Consider the following 19,104-nt stretch of genomic DNA (forward strand, 5'->3'; position numbering starts at 1 on the left):
TGCTTTTTATAGTTTTTTTTTTCTTTGTTTTTCGGAGCTGGGGACTGAACCCAAGGCCTTGGGCTTGCTAGGCAAGCGTTCTACCACTGAGCTAATCCCCAATCCCGATTTTTGCTTTTTTTATTGGATATTTATTTACATTTCAAATGTTATTCCCTTTCCTGGTTTCCTGTCCATAAGCCCCCTATCCCTTCCCCCTCTGCTTCTTCTATAAGGGTGTTCCCCTCCCCATCCACCCTTGCTTCATTTTTCTTTTGTCCTGCTGGTTTGTTTTAATCACATAGAGATGAATGATAAGGCAATTGCTGTAGAATATTTTTTTTTTCTTTATGTAAAGTCTGAAGATCTTTAGTTTCCTACCTCGAGACCTGGGAAAGTCTCGTTATAAACAAAGAATGAATTTAAGAACGATGCAAAGTGAGGTTAGCAATGATTTTTCCACATGCAATGTTATACATAAAGCATATGAATGCTGAGTTATTTGATTGTACAAAGCACTTATTATAACCATGCAGGTTTTATTGACAAAATGCTGGGAAATCTGCAAGGAAAATAAAATCTCACTGACCTTAGCTATCACTAATAGAAAAAAAAAAAACCTTAGAAAATTCCTATAGTATGTTCATTCTAAGATAAATATTCTCTTAACATTTGTTTTGCATCCAGTGCAACTAAAAGACAATTTGAGATACCTCCTTTTTTTTGGAAATTTTTTTATTAGATATATTTATTTACATTTCAAATGTTATTACCTTTCCTGGTTTACTGTCCATAAACCCCCATTTCCTCCCCCTCTCCCATACGGGTATTCACACACGCACGCACGCACGCACGCGCACACACACACACACATTCCCCTGCACTGGGGGTCCAACCTTTTTCATTCCTCTTAGCTTCTCTCCTTTCTGTTTTGGCTTTACTATCCTCCCTCTTCGCCTCCCACCCTTCTTCTATCCATCCCTCCTTTTGTTCTTTTTTTTTTCATTGGATTTTTTTATTTACATTTTAAATGTTATGCCATTTACTGGTTTCCCCTCCAGAAACCTGCTCTCTCCCCCTGCTTCTATGAGGGTGCTCCCCCACCCACACACCAACTCCCCAGCACCTCCCTGGCCTGACATTCCCCTACACTGGGGCATCCACAGGGCCTCTTCCCCCACTGATGCTCAACAAGGTCATCCTCTGCTACATATGCGGTTGGAGCCATAAGTCCATCCCTATGTAATCGTGGGATGGTGGTTTAGTCCCTGGGAGCTCTGGGAGCTCTGGTTGGTTGATACTATTGTTCTTCTTAATGGGGTTGCAAACCTATCTCTAACTCTTCCATGGGGGACGCCATTCCCAGTTCAATGGTTGCCTGTGAGCATCCTTCTCTGTATTTGTCAGGCTCTGGCAGAGCCTCTCAGGAGACAGGTATATCAGGGTCCTGTCAGTATGCACTTCATGGCATCAGCAATATTGTCTGAATTTGGTGACTGTGTATATATGGACTGGATCCCCAGATTGTGTAGGTTCTGGCTGGCCTTCCTTCAGTCTCTGCTTCATACTTTGTCTCTATATTTCCTCCTGTGAGTATTTTGTTCCCCATTCTAAGAATGACTGAAGCATCCATACTTTGGTTATTCCTCTTGAGCTTCATGTGGTCTGTGAATTGTATCTTGGGTATGTACAGCATTTGTGCTAATAGCCACTTATCTGTGAGTGCATACTATATGTGGGTTCTTTTGTGATTGGGTTACCTCACTCAGGAGCATATTTTCTAGTTTCATCCATTTGCCTAAGAATTTCATGAAGTCATTGTTTTTAATAGCTGAATAGTACTCCATTGTGTAAGTATACCACATTTTCTGTATCCTTTCCTCTGTTGAAGGACATCTGGGTTCTTTCTAGCTTCTGGTTATTATAAATAAGGCTGCTATGAACATAGTGGAGCATGTGTCCTTGTTATATTTTGGAGCATCTTTTGGGTATATGACCAGGAATGGTATAACTGGGTTTTTAGGTAGTACTATGTTCAATTTTCTGAGAAACCTCCAGACTGATTTCCAGAGTGGTTGTACCAGCTTGTAATCCCATCAACAATGGAAGAGTGTTCCTCTTTCTCCACATCCTCACCAGCATCTGTTGTCATCTGAGTTTTTGATCTTAGCCATTCTGACTGGCATGAGATGGAATCTCAGAGTTGTTTTGATTTGCATTTCCCTGATGACTAAGGATGTTGAACATGTTTTTAGGTGCTTCTTCGCCATTTAGTATTCCTCAATTGAGAATTCTTTGTTTAGCTCTGTACCCCATTTTTTAATAGGGTTGTTTGATTCTCTAGAGTTTAACCTCTTGATTCTTTGTATATATTGGATACTAGCCATTTATTGGATGTAGGAATTTTAAAGAAAATTTCCCTATTTCTTGCTGTTTTGTCCTAATGACAGTGTTCTTTGTCTTACAGAAGCTTTGCAATTTTATGAAGTCCCATTTGTCAATTCTTGATCTTAGAGAATGAGCCATTGATGTTCTGTTTAGGAACTTTACCCTGTGCCCATGTGTTCGAGGCTCTTCCCCACTTTCTCTTCTACTAGTTTCAGTGTTTCTGATTTTATGTGGAGGTCCTTGATCCACTTAGACTTGAACTTTGTACAAAGGGATAAGAATGGATCCATTTGCATTCTTCTACATGCTGACTGCCAGTTGAACTAGCACCATTTGTTGAAAATGCTGTCTTTTTTCCATTGGATGGTTTTAGCTCCTTGTCAAAGATCAAGTGACCATAAGTGTGTGGCTTCATTTCTGGGTCTTCATTTCTATTCCATTGATTTATCTGCCTGTCTCTGTACCAATACCATACAGTTTTTATAAGTGTTGTCTGTAATACAGCTTGACTGATTTGTTTGAGTTAATTTTATATCCATCACTTTGTTGAAGTTGTTAAGCAGGTTTAAGAGTTCTCTACTGGAACTTTTGAGTTCATTTAAGTATACTATCATATCATCTACAAATAGTGATATTTTGAGTTTTTCCTTTCCAATTTCTATTTCTTAACCTCTTTTTTTTTTTTTTTTTTTGTTTGATTGCTTTGGCTAGGACTTCGAGTACTATATTGAATAGGTATGGAGAGAGAGTGCAGCCTTGTCTAGTCTCTGATTTCAGTGGGATTGCTTCAAGTTTCTCTCCATTTAGTTTGATGTTGGCTACTTGTTTGCTGTGTATTGCTTTTACTATGTTTAGGTATGGGCCTTGAATTCCTGATCTTTCCAAGACTTTTATCATGAAGGGATGTTGAATTTTGTCAAATGCTTTCTCCACGTCTAATGAGATGATCATGTAGTCTTTTTTTTTTTTTTGAGTTTGTTTATATAGTGGATTACACTGATCATTTCTGTATATTGAAACTTCCCTGTATCCCTGGGATGAAGCCTACTTGATCATGATGGATGATCGTTTTGATGTGTTCTTGGATTCGGTTTGTGAGAATTTTATTGAGTATTTTTATATTGATATTCATAAGAGAAATTAGTCTGAAGTTCTCTTTCTTTGTGTGGTTTATATATAAGCGTAATTGTGGCTTCATAGAATGAGTTGGGTAGTGTTCTCTGTATTTCTATCTTGTGGAATAGTTTGGACAGTATTGATCTTAGGTCTTCTATGAAGTTCTAATTTAATTTGACACTAAACCCATCTGGTTCTTGGCTTCTTTTGGGGTGGGGGGGCAGGCTTTTAGTGACTGCTTCTTTTTCTCAGTGGGTTATGGAACTGTTTAGATGGTTTATCTGATCCTGATTTAACTTTGGTACCTGATATCTGTTAGAAAATCATCCATTTCTTCCAGATATTCTAGTTTTGTTGAGTATAGACTTCTGTAGTACGATCTGATGATGTTTTGGATGGATTTCCTCAGATTCTGTTGTTATGTCTCCTTTTTCATTTCTGATTTTGTTAATTTGGATACTCTCTCTGTGCCCTCTGGTTAGTCTGGCTAAGGGTTTATCTATTGGTTGATTTTCTCAAAGAACCAGCTCCTGGTTTTGTTGATTCTTTGTATAGTTCTTTTTGTTTCTACTTGGTTGATTTCAGCCCTGAGTTTGATTATTTCCTACCATCTACTCTTCTTGCAAGTATTTGCTTCTTTTTTGTTCTAGAGCTTTCGGGTGTGCTGTTAAGCTGCTAGTATATGTTCTCTCTAGTTTCTATTTGGAGGCACTCTCTTAGCACTGAATTTTTCTCTTAGCACTGCTTTCATTGTGTCCCATAAGTTTGGGTATGTTGTGCCTTCATTTTCATTAAAATCTAAAAAGTCTTTAATTTTTATTTCTTTTTTGACCAAGTTATCATTGAGTAGAGCATTGTTCAACTTCCATGTTTATATTGGCTTTCTGTTGTTTTTGTTGTTATTAAAGATCAGCTTTAGTCCATGGTGATCTGATAGGATGCAGGGGATTTTTTCAGTCTTCTTGTATCTGTTGAGGCCTGTTTTGTGACCGATTATATGGTCAGTTTTGGAGAAGGTACCACGAGGTGCAGAGAATGTATATTCTTTTGTTTTAGGATGAAGTACTCTGTGGATATCTGTTAAACTCATTTGATTCATAACTTCTGTTAGTTTCTCTGTGTCTATGTTTAGTTTCTGTTTCCATGATGTGTCCATTGATGAGTGTGGGTGGTTGAAGTCTCCCAATATGTATGAGGTACAATGTGTGTTTTGAACTTTAGTAAGGTTTCTTTTATGAATGTAGGATTCCTTGCATCTGAGGCATAGATATTCAGAATTGAGAGTTCATCTTGGTGGATTCTTTTCTTTGTCGAGTATGTAGTGTCCTCCATATCTTTTTTGATAACTTTTGTTTAAAAGTCTGTTTTATTCGCTATTAGAATGGCTATTCCAGTTTGTTTCTTGGGACCATTTTCTTGAAAAATTTCTTCCCTGCCTTTTAATTTGAAGATGTGTTTGTCTTTGTCACTGAGGTGTGTTTCCTGTATACAATAAAATGCTGGGTCCTGTTTAGGTATCCAGTTTGTTAGACTATGTCTTCTTACTGGCGAATTGAGTCCATTGATGTTGAGAAATATTAGGGACCAATGAGTGTTGTTTCCTATTATTTTTGTTGTTGAGGTGGTATTATGTTTGTGTGGCTATCTTTTTTCAGGTTAGTTGAAAAAAGATTACTTCTTGCTTTTTCTAGGGTGTAGTTTCCTTCCTTGTGTTGAAATTTCTATTATCCTTTGTAGGACTAGATTTGTGGAAAGATATTGTGTACATTTGGTTTTATCATGGAATATCTTGGTTTCTCCATCTATGTTAATTGAGAGTTTTGCTGGATATAGTAACCTGGGCGGACACTTGTTTTTCCTTAGGGTCTGTGTGACACCTGCCCAGGATCTTCTGGCTTTTCTAGTCTCTTTCGAGAAGTCTGGTGTGATTTTTGGGAGGTCTGCCTTTATATGTTACTTGACCCTTTTCCTTACTGCTTTTAGTATTTTCTTTGTTTTGTACATTTGGTGATTTGACTATTATGTGATGGTAGGAATTTCTTTTCTGGTCTAATCTATTTTGAGTTTTGTAGGCTTCTATGTTTATGGGCATCTCTTTCTTTAGGCTAGAGAAATTTTCTTCTATAATTTTGTTGAAGATAATTACTAGCAATTTAAGTTGGGAGTCTTCACTCTCTTCTATACCTATTATCCTTAGATTTGATTTTCTCATTGTGTCCTGGATTTCCTGTATGTTTTGGGCTAGGAGCTTTTGGTGTTTTACATTATCTGTGACAGTTGTGTCAGTGTTTTCTATGGTATTTTCTGCCCTGAGATTCTTTTCTTCAATCTCTTGTATTCTATTGGTGATGCTGTGTCTGACTCCTGATCTCTTTCCTAGGTTTTCTATCTCCAGGTTTGTCTCCTTTGTGATTTCTTCATTGTTTCTATTTCCATTTTTAGATCCTGGGTGGTTTTGTTCAATTCCTTCACCTGTTTCATTGTGTTTTCCTGAATTCTTTAAAGGATTTTTTGTGTTTTTTGTGTAAGGGCTTCTACTTGTTTTCCTGTGTTGTCCTGTATTTCTGTAAGGGAGTTATTTATGTCCTTCTAAAGTTTTCTATCATCATCATGAGATGTGATTTTTTTTTTTTTTTTTTTTTTTGGTTCTTTTTTTCGGAGCTGGGGCCTGAACCCAGGGCCTTGCGCTTCCTAGGCAAGCGCTCTACCTCTGAGCTAAGTCCCCAACCCCGAGATGTGATTTTTAAATCAGAATCTTGCTCTTCCTGTGTGTTGGGTTGTCTAGGACTTGCTGTCGTGGGAGAACTGGGCTCTGATGATTCTAAGTGGCCTTGGTTTCTGTTACTTATGTTCAAGCACTTGTGTCTCGCCATCTGCTTACCTCTGGTGTTAGCTGGTCTTGCTGTGTCTGACAGTGGCTTGACCCTCCTGTAAGCCTGTGTGTCAGGATTTTTGGGGGCCAGCTCTCTCCTGGAGGGATTTGGGTACAGGAATGCACAATGGCACTGGGTCAGCTCCAGGTGCAGACACAAATTAGAAGGATCCTGTCTCAGATTGCTCTTCCTTTCCTGTGTTTTGATGGTCCAGGGGGTCCCTCTGAACAGAAGCAGTGGTCTCATCTGTACTCTCAGGTGTTTCAGCCCTCCTGGTAGACCAGCTTTCTCCTGGCAGGATCTGGATTCAGAGAGTTGTGGCATAGGGTCAGCTCTGGGCGCAGCTGGCAACTGGAAGCCCATCCCTCCTCCTTCCTGCCTCCTTTCCTTTCTTCCTTATATTAGCTAAATTATCTGATAGAGGATTTCTTTGTTGGTACTAGCTCTATATACTTGCTCTTTTGACGATGTCATAAAAGGAAATAACTGAAGTCCAGAATTGCTAAGGATGGATGTGATTTGTTCAGGTCTATCATGAATTCTCTTGCATATCACCACTTTGGGCCTAGGTAGGCAGGAGACGATCAGTATACTATATGCTTATGTCAGTTTCTTAATGATTTTATAGAAAGTAGAACTTGAACATTAAGAAATAGTTAAAAATAATGATCATTCACCTAATGAATAGGGAAGTTTTCTTAGGAACTTTGTTTTGTGCATGTCAATTGAGTAATTATGGCTTGATCCAAGTCATTGCTCTTTAGATGTAATAAAAATCTTAAGATTATTATAATAAAAACCATTTTCTTCTAGACAGAAAAATAGGTTGCTAAACATTTTCTGTTGTGACATCAATAAATACATGTGCTCTTCACATTTTTTTTAAGCTTTTATGTGTATGGTTGTTTTATTTTCTTAAATGTCTCTACAGTGCCCTTGGAAACCATAAGAGGGTGTTGAGTTCCCTCAATTGGAGCTAAAAGGACTAGGAATTAAACCTTGGTCCTCAAGAGGAGTGGCCATCTGTCTGCTGAACATCTCTTTGGCTCCCTTTTTTTTATATTAGTTATAAGTTTAAATATGTATAGAAACACTGCAGAATGTTTATGATATGTTATGTAACTAGTATTGTCTCTAAAATATTTTCATTCCACAGGGCTTCTGTATGTAATGTACTATTGACTTGCTGTAAAGATAATGTATGTCGTCTTTGGGTAGAAACATTTTTACCAAATGATTGTTTGCTGTATGGAAGTGACTGCAACCACTGGTGTGAACCAATTAGTTTAACAAATAACTTAAAGAGAAATGCTTCCAGTAAAGACCGAGTTCAAAGTGCTCTAGAAGTAAGTGTTTTTATTATGTGTTTCCTATAAATTTTAAAATCTTTGTATTTTTTTTCTTTTTGGTTACACAATAATATTATAAGAAGTAGCATATCTTTGGAAAACAATTTTAGAAATGTTCCTTTTATCTAAGTAAAGAAAATACATTTAAGTAATATTTTTGTAACTTAGAACCTATCTTTAATTATGAGATTAATCTTAGCTTAACCAGTTACAAAATGATGGTAACAATTGTAAATTGGCAAATGTAAAATCTGAGGATTCAAAGATGTAATTATAAAAATATATCTTCTCTTAAAGCATAAGATAGATTTGTTTCCTATATTTTGCTGTACTGTTTGTTATCTTTAGACCCACCAGGACATGTCTTTATTTTATAAACATTGATTGTAAAACTCAATTTTTGATGTTTGGGCTAATTGAATATAGGACAAATTTTGCTCCTTTGAAATAAAGTCTTACATTGTAGCTCCAGGCTGCTCTCCGTCTCATGCCAATAATCCTGTCTCTGTCTCTTGTGTTCTGGGATTACAAGTGTGAAAACCCACTTCTGATTGAAAATAGAATAGAAACACTGTCTCAGTATTTCCATTCTTTTTCTTTCTGTTTTACGTTTTGTTTTGTAGACAGCGTTTTTTTCTATGTTGCCTAGGCTATCCTGGAACTCTTTGTAGACGAGGCTACCTTAAACTTGGAGATCCACCTGCTTCTGCCTCTGCCTCTGGAGTGCTGGGATTAAAGGCATGCACCACCACACCTTGTTTCTTATTCTTTTTTTAATATTAAAACATGAAGTGACTTGAAAATGATTTGTCTCTAAACCTGTACAGAACAAGTTTTTTTTTGTTTTTTTTCTTTTCTCTTTTGGTGTTTGTACAGGGTCTCACTATCTCACTATGTAGCTCTAGCTGTCCTGGAACTCATATAGACGAGGCTGGACTGCAAGGCACAGAGCTGATGGCTCAGAATATAATTAAGCTGTGTGGCATATTCAATGACTTTGTATAATAATCACATAACAAAAAGTGTTTGACTAGGAATCTATGTTCTTCTCTGCAATAACCTTAGGTTCTATATGAATTATTTCATGCTATGAAATATCAAAATAGCAAATGTTTAAATTGGATACCACATGAGGTCAGATAAAATTATCTCTGTGAAAAATGATGCTTTTCAAACAATTGAATAACTTGTATATCATGGTTATATCATAGTTACAGGGAGCAAGTTATGGGCAAAAACAACAAGTATACAGATCTTGGTTGGTACTTTGTTTTATTTTTGGAGAAAAGGCTTCATTATTGGCTGTCTCATTGTATAGTTCAGGTTAGCTTAGAACTCAATCAGAGCTCTTCCTACCTTTCTCCCAGGTGCTAAGATTCAAGTGTCCATCACTATCCCCATCTTACTGGTTTTTCAGGTTTTTGATTGTTTATATGTTTTACTTCTAAGTTCTGGAAATTGATTTTAGATGTTGAAAAGCAAATGTGAAAATAGTAGTCCAGATACTTACTCTTCAAATTTAAATTTGATATACAAAAAATGGAGAAATATTTTTTACATATATAATTACATAAAATAGCATTTTTTTATTCATTCTGACAATTGTGATGTAGCAGTCATTTCATTTTGTATTTATTTATACAGGTAAATCTGAGACCTTTCCGTAGAGGTCGGAGTAGATCACTTGCTCTTGTAGCACATACTGGCTATCTGCCTCATCAGCAGGATCCTCACCGTGTCCACAGGAACACGCCACTGCATGCCAATGCACTTTGTCACTTTCATATTGCAGCCAGCATCAACCCAGCCACAGGTAATTAACTATCACACCATCTGGATACCTGTGAATTTAGAGAATTAAGTACTTATCATTTTAGTAGATATTTTCTGTGAGTATAAAAAAATCAGGGGTCACAGATGGTGCACTTAAAGTACTATCTCAAACTGTTTCTTTAAAAAAAAAAAAGGTAGTAGTTGCACATAATTAATACCACCTTTACAGAAGGAGGAAAATTCTTTTGACTTTTACACTTTAGTCCCTTTCTCTAGAACAAAAGACTTTTTTTATATATATCTTGTAGACTATAATGCCTCCTTCTCTTTTCCTATTGAAAGACCCCTGGAGTGGGGAGACCCTCACTCAAGCCTCGGGATGACACGACCCCCTAAGAACTCACGAGAGACCATCCTTGCTGTAATTACACGAGGTTTATTGATAGGAACCAGTGCACTGGTGTTGAGACTCATATCCAACGCAGGGGTAGAGGAGTTCGACCCCGAGTAGCTGGGAGAAAGGGGTATTTAAAGGAAGAAACCACAACCTAAGTGGGTAGGGATGGCGTCATTGGAAAATGTCGAGAATACCAGTGAAAATAACAAGGAGAAGCTTCCTGTTTCTCAAGATTGTTCTTTAAGATTTTAATCTAACTTTATGGTCAGCTAGTTCCTGGGAGAGATTGCTGAACCGGCTGGTGTAATTGCAGTTTTAGGGCCCGACCAGTTTCTTTCTTCTGCTCTAAACTTTGGTCTAGGGAGGGCAATCTTAAAACTTCTACCTTTCACTATCTTTTTTTCTTTACTACCCCCCCACCTCCTCTTTTTAGACAGAGTCTCATTATATAGCCAAGGCTAGCCTTGATATTATAGAATATTCTTGAACATCAATTAAGCATAACCCATTTCATGGAAATTGCTATATTGCATTTTCAAGGAAATATAGCAATGGAATTATCAGTTAACTACTTGAATAGAATTCTGTCTACCAGAATGAGCTCTGCTAAGTCAAAGTATAGAGATACTCTTGATTTATTTGGTTGACTGTAATCTTAGTTGTAAAAGTATCCATGAGCCAAGAAAAATATGTCAGAATATTGAATCATCTTTATTAAAATGTTACTTAGATTTGGGAAAGATCACCTTTATCAAATACATAAAACTGACAGTGCTTATAAACCAGTTACCTACAAAGTCAATGGTGTAATATCGAAGACCCCTGTTGAGTAAAGGACAGTATTAGGCTACAGTGTAGCTCAGTGGTAAAGTGGTTTTTTAGCATGAATGAGGCCCTTGCTTTGATTTGTAGCACCTCAGAAAAAAATGAAATTAATGTAAAAAGCAACAATATTAAAAGAATAAAGCAAGCCTGAACTCTCACTTTAATGAAAAAGCATAAGCAATTATTGAAAGAAGAACCCGAATTTGAGTGTGGCATCTCCTTGACAAGTTCCAATAAGGAGAACTAAAACTTTCTTTAAATTATAGGTCACCTAGGAAAACTGTGGTGGTCTAAATAAGAATGGCTTCCATACTCATATTTAAATGCCAAGTCACCAGGGAGTGGCACTATTTGAAAGAATTAAAAGGGTTAGGAATGTCCCTGTTGAAGGAAGTGCTCCACTGGGCATGGGCTTTGAGGTTTGAAATGCTAGGCTAGCACTCTGCCAACAGAACAGATTGTAGAACTCTGAGCTACTTCTCCAGCACCTGCATGTCACCACGCTCCCCACCATAATAATAATGCACTAACCTCAGAAACTGTAAGCAAGCCCCAATTGAATGCTTCTTCTATAAAAGTTGCTTTGTCATGATGTCTCTTAATGGCAGTATAACAGTGATTAAGACAAAAATCTTATAGCATGTCAAAACACAATATTGTTGGAATCTCATTTCCATTCTTATATCCTCACCATGAAAGTTTGTTACAAAAATAACCTTTGTGTTCTTTGAGTGGAACAAAAAGCTGAGTTTTCTTTAGTTAGAATATCTTGCTAAAAGCAATCAGTATTTCTTCTCTTATGTACTTAACAGTTGTAACTCCTATTGTCAGTTAATGCATTCTAATCTTATTTGAATTGGTGCAAGCCAAAAAAGAGAAAGCCTTTTCCATAACTTCTTGGAGAAGTGCCATTTCAGTCCCCAGCTCTACCCAAGAACAATGAAATTGGCAGTTCAGCTGTTTGGGGCTTTTAGTTAGTTGCTTAATCTATACCAGTGTAGAAATTAGGGGTAGTGTTAGGAATTGGAGAGAAAGTGACACTTTAATAACTGACAACCTGCTCTCTTGAAGTCTGTAATCAGATGTTAGATTAGGTAAATAAATAATCAAAATACTTGTTACTATATATAAACAGAAACTCTTGGGTTGGATGCACTAGAGCTTGCTTCTGATAGGAGAATCAAGGGAAAGGTTCTTTCCTTTACCATTTATTCGAGTATTATTTCTACTTTTGTCTTAACTATAGATAAACCAAACAGATGATTCTATTGATTTCTTTTCAAAATCTTTTATCGTGGAAAAAACTTAATTTGGAGAATATTGTTTGTATTCTTTAAGACCGTTGTAGCCTTCTATTGATAACAACATGATTCAGCTTTCATTAACATGATAGACTTGAATTTTCTTTTTTTCTTTCTTTCTTTTTTTTTTTATTAACTTGAGTATTTCTTATTTACATTTCGAGTGTTATTCCCTTTCCCGGTTTCTGGGCAAACATCCCCCTAACCCCTCCCACTCCCCTTCTTTATGGGTGTTCCCCTCCCCATCCTCCCCCCATTGCCGCCCTCCCACCAACAATCACGTTCACTGGGGTTCAGTCTTAGTAGGACCAAGGGCTTCCCCTTCCACTGGTGATCTTACTAGAATATTCATTGCTACCTATGAGGTCAGAGTCCAGGGTCAGTCCATGTATATAGTCTTTAGGTAGTGGCTTAGTCCCTGGAAGCTCTGGTTACTTGGCATTGTTGTTCATAAGGGGTCTCGAGCTCCTTCAAGCTCTTCCATTTCTTTCTCTGATTCCTTCAACGGGTGTCCCCTTCTCAGTTCAGTGGTTTGCTGCTGGCATTCGCCTCTGTATTTGCTGTATTCTGGCTGTGTCTCTCAGGAGCGATCCACATCCGGCTCCTGTAGGCCTGCACTTCTTTGCTTCATCCATCTTGTCTAATTGGATGGCTGTATATGTATGGGCCACACATGTGGGGCAGGCTCTGAATGGGTATTCCTTCTGTGTCTGTTTTAATCTTTGCCTCTCTATTCCCTGCCAAGGGTATTCTTGTTCCCCTTTTAAAGAAGGAGTGAAGCATTCACATTTTGATCATCTGTCTTGAGTTTCATGTGTTCTAGGCATCTAGGGTAATTCAAACATATGGGCTAATAGCCACTTATCAATGAGTGCATACCATGTGTGTTTTTCTGTGATTGGGGTACCTCACTCAGGATGCTATTTTCCAGTTCCAACCATTTGCCTACGAATTTCATAAAGTCATTGTTTTTGATAGCTGAGTAATATTCCATTGTGTAGATGTACCACATTTTCTGTATCCATTCCTCTGTTGAAGGGCATCTGGGTTCTTTCCAACTTCTGGCTATTATAAATAAGGTTGCTATGAACATAGTGGAGCACGTGTCTTTTTTATAAGTTGGGGCATCTTTTGGGTATATGCCCAAGAGAGGTATAGCTGGATCCTCAGGCAGTTCAATGTCCAATTTTCTAAGGAACCTCCAGACTGATTTCCAGAATGGTTGTACCAGTCTGCAATCCCACCAACAATGGAGGAGTGTTCCTCTTTCTCCACATCCTCGCCAGCATCTGCTGTCACCTGAGTTTTTGATCTTAGCCATTCTCACTGGTGTGAGGTGAAATCTCAGGGTTGTTTTGATTTGCATTTCCCTTATGACTAAAGATGTTGAACATTTTTTTAGGTGTTTCTCAGCCATTCGGCATTCCTCAGCTGTGAATTCTTTGTTTAGCTCTGAACCCCATTTTTTAATAGGGTTATTTGTCTCCCTGCGGTCTAACTTCTTGAGTTCTTTGTATATTTTGGATATAAGGCCTCTATCTGTTGTAGGATTGGTAAAGATCTTTTTCCAATCTGTTGGTTGCCGTTTTGTTTTAACCACAGTGTCCTTTGCCTTACAGATGCTTTGCAGTTTTATGAGATCCCATTTGTTGATTCTTGATCTTACAGCATAAGCCATTGGTGTTTTGTTCAGGAAATTTTTTCCAGTGCCCATGTGTTCCAGATGCTTCCCTAGTTTTTCTTCTATTAGTTTGAATGTATCTGGTTTGATGTGGAGTTCCTTTATCCACTTGGACTTAAGCTTTGTACAGGGTGATAAGCATGGATCGATCTGCATTCTTCTACATGTTGACCTCCAGTTGAACCAGCACCATTTGCTGAAAATGCTATCATTTTTCCATTCGATGGTTTTGGCTCCTTTGTCAAAAGCAAGTGCCCATAGGTGTGTGGGTTCATTTCTGGGTCTTCAATTCTGTTCCATTGGTCTGTCTCTCTGTCTCTGTACCAATACCATGCAGTTTTTATCACTCTTGTGCTGTAATACTGCTTGAGTTCAGGGATAGTGATTCCCCCTGAAGTCCTTTTATTGTTGAGGATAGCTTTAGCTATCCTGGGTTTTTTGTTATTCCAGATGAATTTGCAAATTGTTCTGTCTAACTCTTTGAAGAATTGGATTGGTATTTTGATGGGGATTGCATTGAATCTGTAGATTGCTTTTGGTAAAATGGCCATTTTTACTATATTAATCCTGCCAATCCATGAGTATGGGAGATCTTTCCATCTTCTGAGGTCTTCTTCAATTTCCTTCTTCAGTGTCTTGAAGTTCTTATTGTACAGATCTTTTACTTGCTTTGTTAAAGTCACACCGAGGTACTTTATATTATTTGGGTCTATTATGAAGGGTGTCGTTTCCCTAATTTCTTTCTCGGCTTGTTTCTCTTTTGTATAGAGGAAGGCAACTGATTTATTTGAGTTAATTTTATACCCAGACACTTTGCTGAAGTTGTTTATCAGCTTTAGTAGTTCTCTGGTGGAACTTTTGGGATCACTTAAATATACTATCATGTCATCTGCAAATAGTGATATTTTGACTTCTTCTTTTCCGATCTGTATCCCCTTGACCTCCTTTTGTTGTCTGATTGCTCTGGCTAGAACTTCAAGAACTATATTGAATAAGTAGGGAGAGAGTGGGCAGCCTTGTCTAGTCCCTGATTTTAGTGGGATTGCTTCAAGTTTCTCTCCATTTAGTTTAATGTTAGCAACTGGTTTGCTGTATATGGCTTTTACTATGTTCAGGTATGGGCCTTGAATTCCTATTCTTTCCAGGACTTTTATCATGAAGGGGTGTTGAATTTTGTCAAATGCTTTCTCAGCGTCTAATGAAATGATCATGTGGTTTTGTTCTTTCAGTTTGTTTATATAATGGATCACGTTGATGGTTTTCCGTATATTAAACCATCCCTGCATGCCTGGGATGAAGCCTACTTGGTCATGGTGGATGATTGTTTTGATGTGCTCTTTGATTCGGTTTGCCAGAATTTTATTGAGTATTTTTGTGTCGATATTCATAAGGGAAATTGGTCTTAAGTTCTCTTTCTTTGTTGTGTCTTTGTGTGGTTTAGGTAGAAGAGTAATTGTGGCTTCGTAGAAGGTATTCGGTAGTGATCCATCTGTTTCAATTTTGTGGAATAGTTTGGATAATATTGGTATGCGGTCTTCTATGAAGGTTTGATAGAATTCTGCACTAAACCCGTCTGGACCTGGGCTCTTTTTGGTTGGGAGACCTTTAATGACTGCTTCTATTTCCTTAGGAGTTATGGGGTTGTTTAACTGGTTTATCTGTTCCTGATTTAACTTCGGTACCTGGTATCTGTCTAGGAAATTGTCCATTTCCTGAAGATTTTCAAGTTTTGTTGAATATAGGTTTTTATAGTAAGATCTGATGATTTTTTGAATTTCCTCTGAATCTGTTGTTATGTCTCCCTTTTCATTTCTGATTTTGTTAATTTGGACACACTCTCTGTGTCCTCTCGTTAGTCTGGCTAAGGGTTTATCTATCTTGTTGATTTTCTCAAAGAACCAACTTTTGGTTCTGTTGATTCTTTCTATGGTCCTTTTTGTTTCTACTTGGTTGATTTCAGCTCTCAGTTTGATTATTTCCTGCCTTCTACTCCTCCTGGGTATATTTGCTTCTTTTTGTTCTAGAGCTTTTAGGTGTGCTGTCAAGCTGCTGACATATGCTCTTTCCTGTTTCTTTCTGCAGGCACTCAGCGCTATGAGTTTTCCTCTTAGCACAGCTTTCATTGTGTCCCATAAGTTTGGGTATGTTTTACCTTCATTTTCATTAAATTCTCAAAAGTCTTTAATTTCTTTATTTATTTCTTCCTAGACCAGGTTATCATTGAGTAGAGCATTGTTCAATTTTCACGTGTATGTGGGCATTCTTCCCTTATTGTTATTGAAGACCAGCTTTAGGCCATGGTGGTCTGATAGCACGCATGGGATTATTTCTACCTTTCTGTACCTGTTGAGGCCCGTTTTTTGACCAATTATATGGTTAGTTTTGGAGAAAGTATCATGAGGAGCTGAGAAGAAGGTATATCCTTTTTCTTTAGGATAGAATATTCTATAAATATCTGTTAAATCCATTTGGCTCATGACTTCTCTTAGTCTGTCTACGTCTCTGTTTAATTTCTGTTTCCATGATCTGTCCATTGATGAGAGTGGGGTGTTGAAATCTCCTACTATTATTGTGTGAGGTGCAATGTGTGTTTTGAGCTTCAGTAAGGTTTCTTTTACATATGTAGGTGCCCTTGTATTTGGGGCATAGATATTTAGGATTGAGAGTTCATCTTGGTGGATTTTTCCTTTGATGAATATGAAGTGTCCTTCCTTACCTTTTTTGATGACTTTTAGTTGGAAATTGATTTTATTTGATATTAGAATGGCTACTCCAGCTTGCTTCTTCTGACCATTTGCTTGGAAAGTTGTTTTCCAGCCTTTCACTCTGAGGTAGTGTCTGTCTTTGTCTCTGAGGTGTGTTTCCTGTAGGCAGCAAAATGCAGGGTCCTCGTTGCGTATCCAGTTTGTTAATCTATTTCTTTTTATTGGGGAGTTGAGGCCATTGATGTTGAGAGATATTAAGGAATAGTGATTATTGCTTATGTTATATTCATATTTGGGTATGAGGTTATGTTTGTGTGCTTTTCTTCTCTTTGTTTTGTTGCCAAGACGATTAGTTTCTTGCTCCTTCTAGCGTATAGCTTGCCTCCTTATGTTGGGCTTTACTATTTATTATCCTTTGTAGTGCTGGATTTGTAGAAAGATATTGTGTAAATTTGGTTTTGTCATGGAATATCTTGGTTTCTCCATCTATGTTAATTGAGAGTTTTGCAGGATACAGTAACCTGGGCTGGCATTTGTGTTCTCTTAGGGTCTGTATGACATCTGTCCAGGATCTTCTGGCTTTCATAATTTCTGGCGAAAAGTCTGGCGTGATTCTGATAGGTCTGCCTTTATATGTTACTTGACCTTTTTCCCTTACTGCTTTTAATATTCTTTCTTTGTTTTGTGCGTTTGGTGTTTTGACTATTATGTGACTGGAGGTGTTTCTTTTCTGGTCCAATCTATTTGGAGTTCTGTAGGCTTCTTGTATGCTTATGGGTATCTCTTTCTTTAGGTTAGGGAAGTTTTCTTCTATGATTTTGTTGAAGATATTTACTGGTCCTTTGAGCTGGGAGCCTTCACTCTCTTCTATACCTATTATCCTTAGGTTTGATCTTCTCATTGAGTCCTGGATTTCCTGTATGTTTTGGACCAGTAGCTTTTTCTGCTTTACATTATCCTTGACAGTTGAGTCGATGATTTCTATGGAATCTTCTGCTCCTGAGATTCTCTCTTCCATTTCTTGTATTCTGTTGGTGAAGCTCGTATCTATAGCTCCTTGTCTCTTCTTTTGGTTTTCTATATCCAGGGTTGTTTCCATGTGTTCTTTCTTGATTGCTTCTATTTCCATTTTTAATTCCTTCAACTGTTTGATTGTGTTTTCCTGGAATTCTTTCAGGGATTTTTGTGACTCCTCTCTATGGGCTTCTACTTGTTTATTTATGTTTTCCTGGAATTCTTTTAGGGATTTTTGTGATTCCTCTCTGTAGGCTTCTACTTGTTCTCTAAGGGAGTTCTTCACGTCTTTCTTGAAGTCCTCCAGCATCATGATCAAATATGATTTTGAAACTAGATCTTGCCTTTCCGGGTTGTTTGGATATTCCGTTTTTGCTTTGGTGGGAGAATTGGGCTCCCATGATGTCATGTAGTCTTGGTTTCTGTTGCTTGGGTTCCTGTGTATGCCTCTCGCCATCAGATTATCTCTAGTGTTACTTTGTTCTGCTATTTCTGACAGTGGCTAAATTGTCCTATAAACCTGTGTTTCAGGAGTGCTGTAGACCTGTTTTCCTGTTTCCAGCTCAGTTTCTCTATTTGATGATACAAGAAATGTTGTGGAAAGCCTCCAATAGCCTTGACAGTTGCCCGTGATTCTGGTACCCCTTTGGCCAACAATAAGACGTAGCTCATTCCTAGCACTGGAGGTTTTTCTTGGCCGTATAAGATGTCTAGTTGGAGCATTGTTTCTCCCAATGTATGGTGACTCCACTTAGATCCGTATAGTTTTTCAAATGCACTTTAGCGTTATTTGTCCCTCTTCATATTTCTCCTTTTACCCTGTCTTTTAATCCCTTGACATTTAATTCACATATTCTCTTTTCTCCCTTATCTCTCCTTAACACTGTATTCTGCTTCCTCCTCCTTGAGAGATCTTTTCCTTCCCCTTTGTTCCTTGCTAGTTTCTAATGTCAATGGTTATTTGAATTATAACATACATATCATAAATTTGAAAGCTAACATCCACATGTTAGAGAGAAACATGCAGTGTTTACCCTTTGGGATCTGAATTACCTCACTTAGCATATTTTTTCAGCTTCATCCATTTACCTGCAAATTTATTTTATTAAACAGCTGAATAATATTCCATTGTATAAATGTACCACATTTTCATTATATATTTATCAGTTGATAGACATCTAGGTTGTTTCTAGTTTCTAGTTGTAAAATAACTTTTAAGTTAAATTTAAAACTAGATAAATTTTATACAAACAAAAGTATAATGAAAATAGAAATTGTGTATTCTGTGTTATAGTGGTTTGCAATTTTAATTTTGTCATTTGTTTTTCTTTATAGACATCCCTCTTCTTCCATCTATTACGTCTTTGAGTTTAAGTGTAAATGAAGAGCAGTGTGGACCTTTTGTGGTACACTGGTTAAACAATAAAGAGTTGCATTTTACTTTGTCCATGGAGGTCTTCTTACAGCAACTTAGAAAGAGTTTTGAACAGCCCTCATCTGAGGCCAGTGTAGAAGACTCTATTCAGGCAGATGTAAAATCTGATGAAGGTAAAGATTTAAGAAGGATGAAATTTTATTTTGAGTCCAAAATAAGTAGTTTTTGAGGATAAAACTACTTATTATAAGAGATAATTTCCCAAGGTCATTAGGGCATAATGTAAATATGGACTAGCTCATTTAATAACTGGGTATAAATACTCTTG

General features: G+C 37.4%; 1 protein-coding gene across 9 annotated transcripts in view; it reads left to right on the top strand.

Moving 5' to 3' along the window:
- Dmxl1 (Dmx-like 1) overlaps positions 1–19,104 on the top strand; it is a 171,435-nt gene that overhangs the window by 27,338 nt on the left and 124,993 nt on the right. For all 9 annotated transcript variants that reach the window (XM_087592837.1, XM_087592831.1, XM_087592833.1 and 6 more), the window contains 3 exon segments: positions 7,513–7,702; positions 9,350–9,518; positions 18,737–18,949. In XM_087592837.1, the coding sequence (XP_087448963.1) occupies positions 7,513–7,702; positions 9,350–9,518; positions 18,737–18,949 (572 nt within the window).

Source organism: Rattus norvegicus, chromosome 18 (assembly GCF_021556685.1).
Source record: "Rattus norvegicus strain SHRSP/BbbUtx chromosome 18, alternate assembly SHRSP_T2T, whole genome shotgun sequence".
Lineage (NCBI taxonomy): Eukaryota > Metazoa > Chordata > Mammalia > Rodentia > Muridae > Rattus > Rattus norvegicus.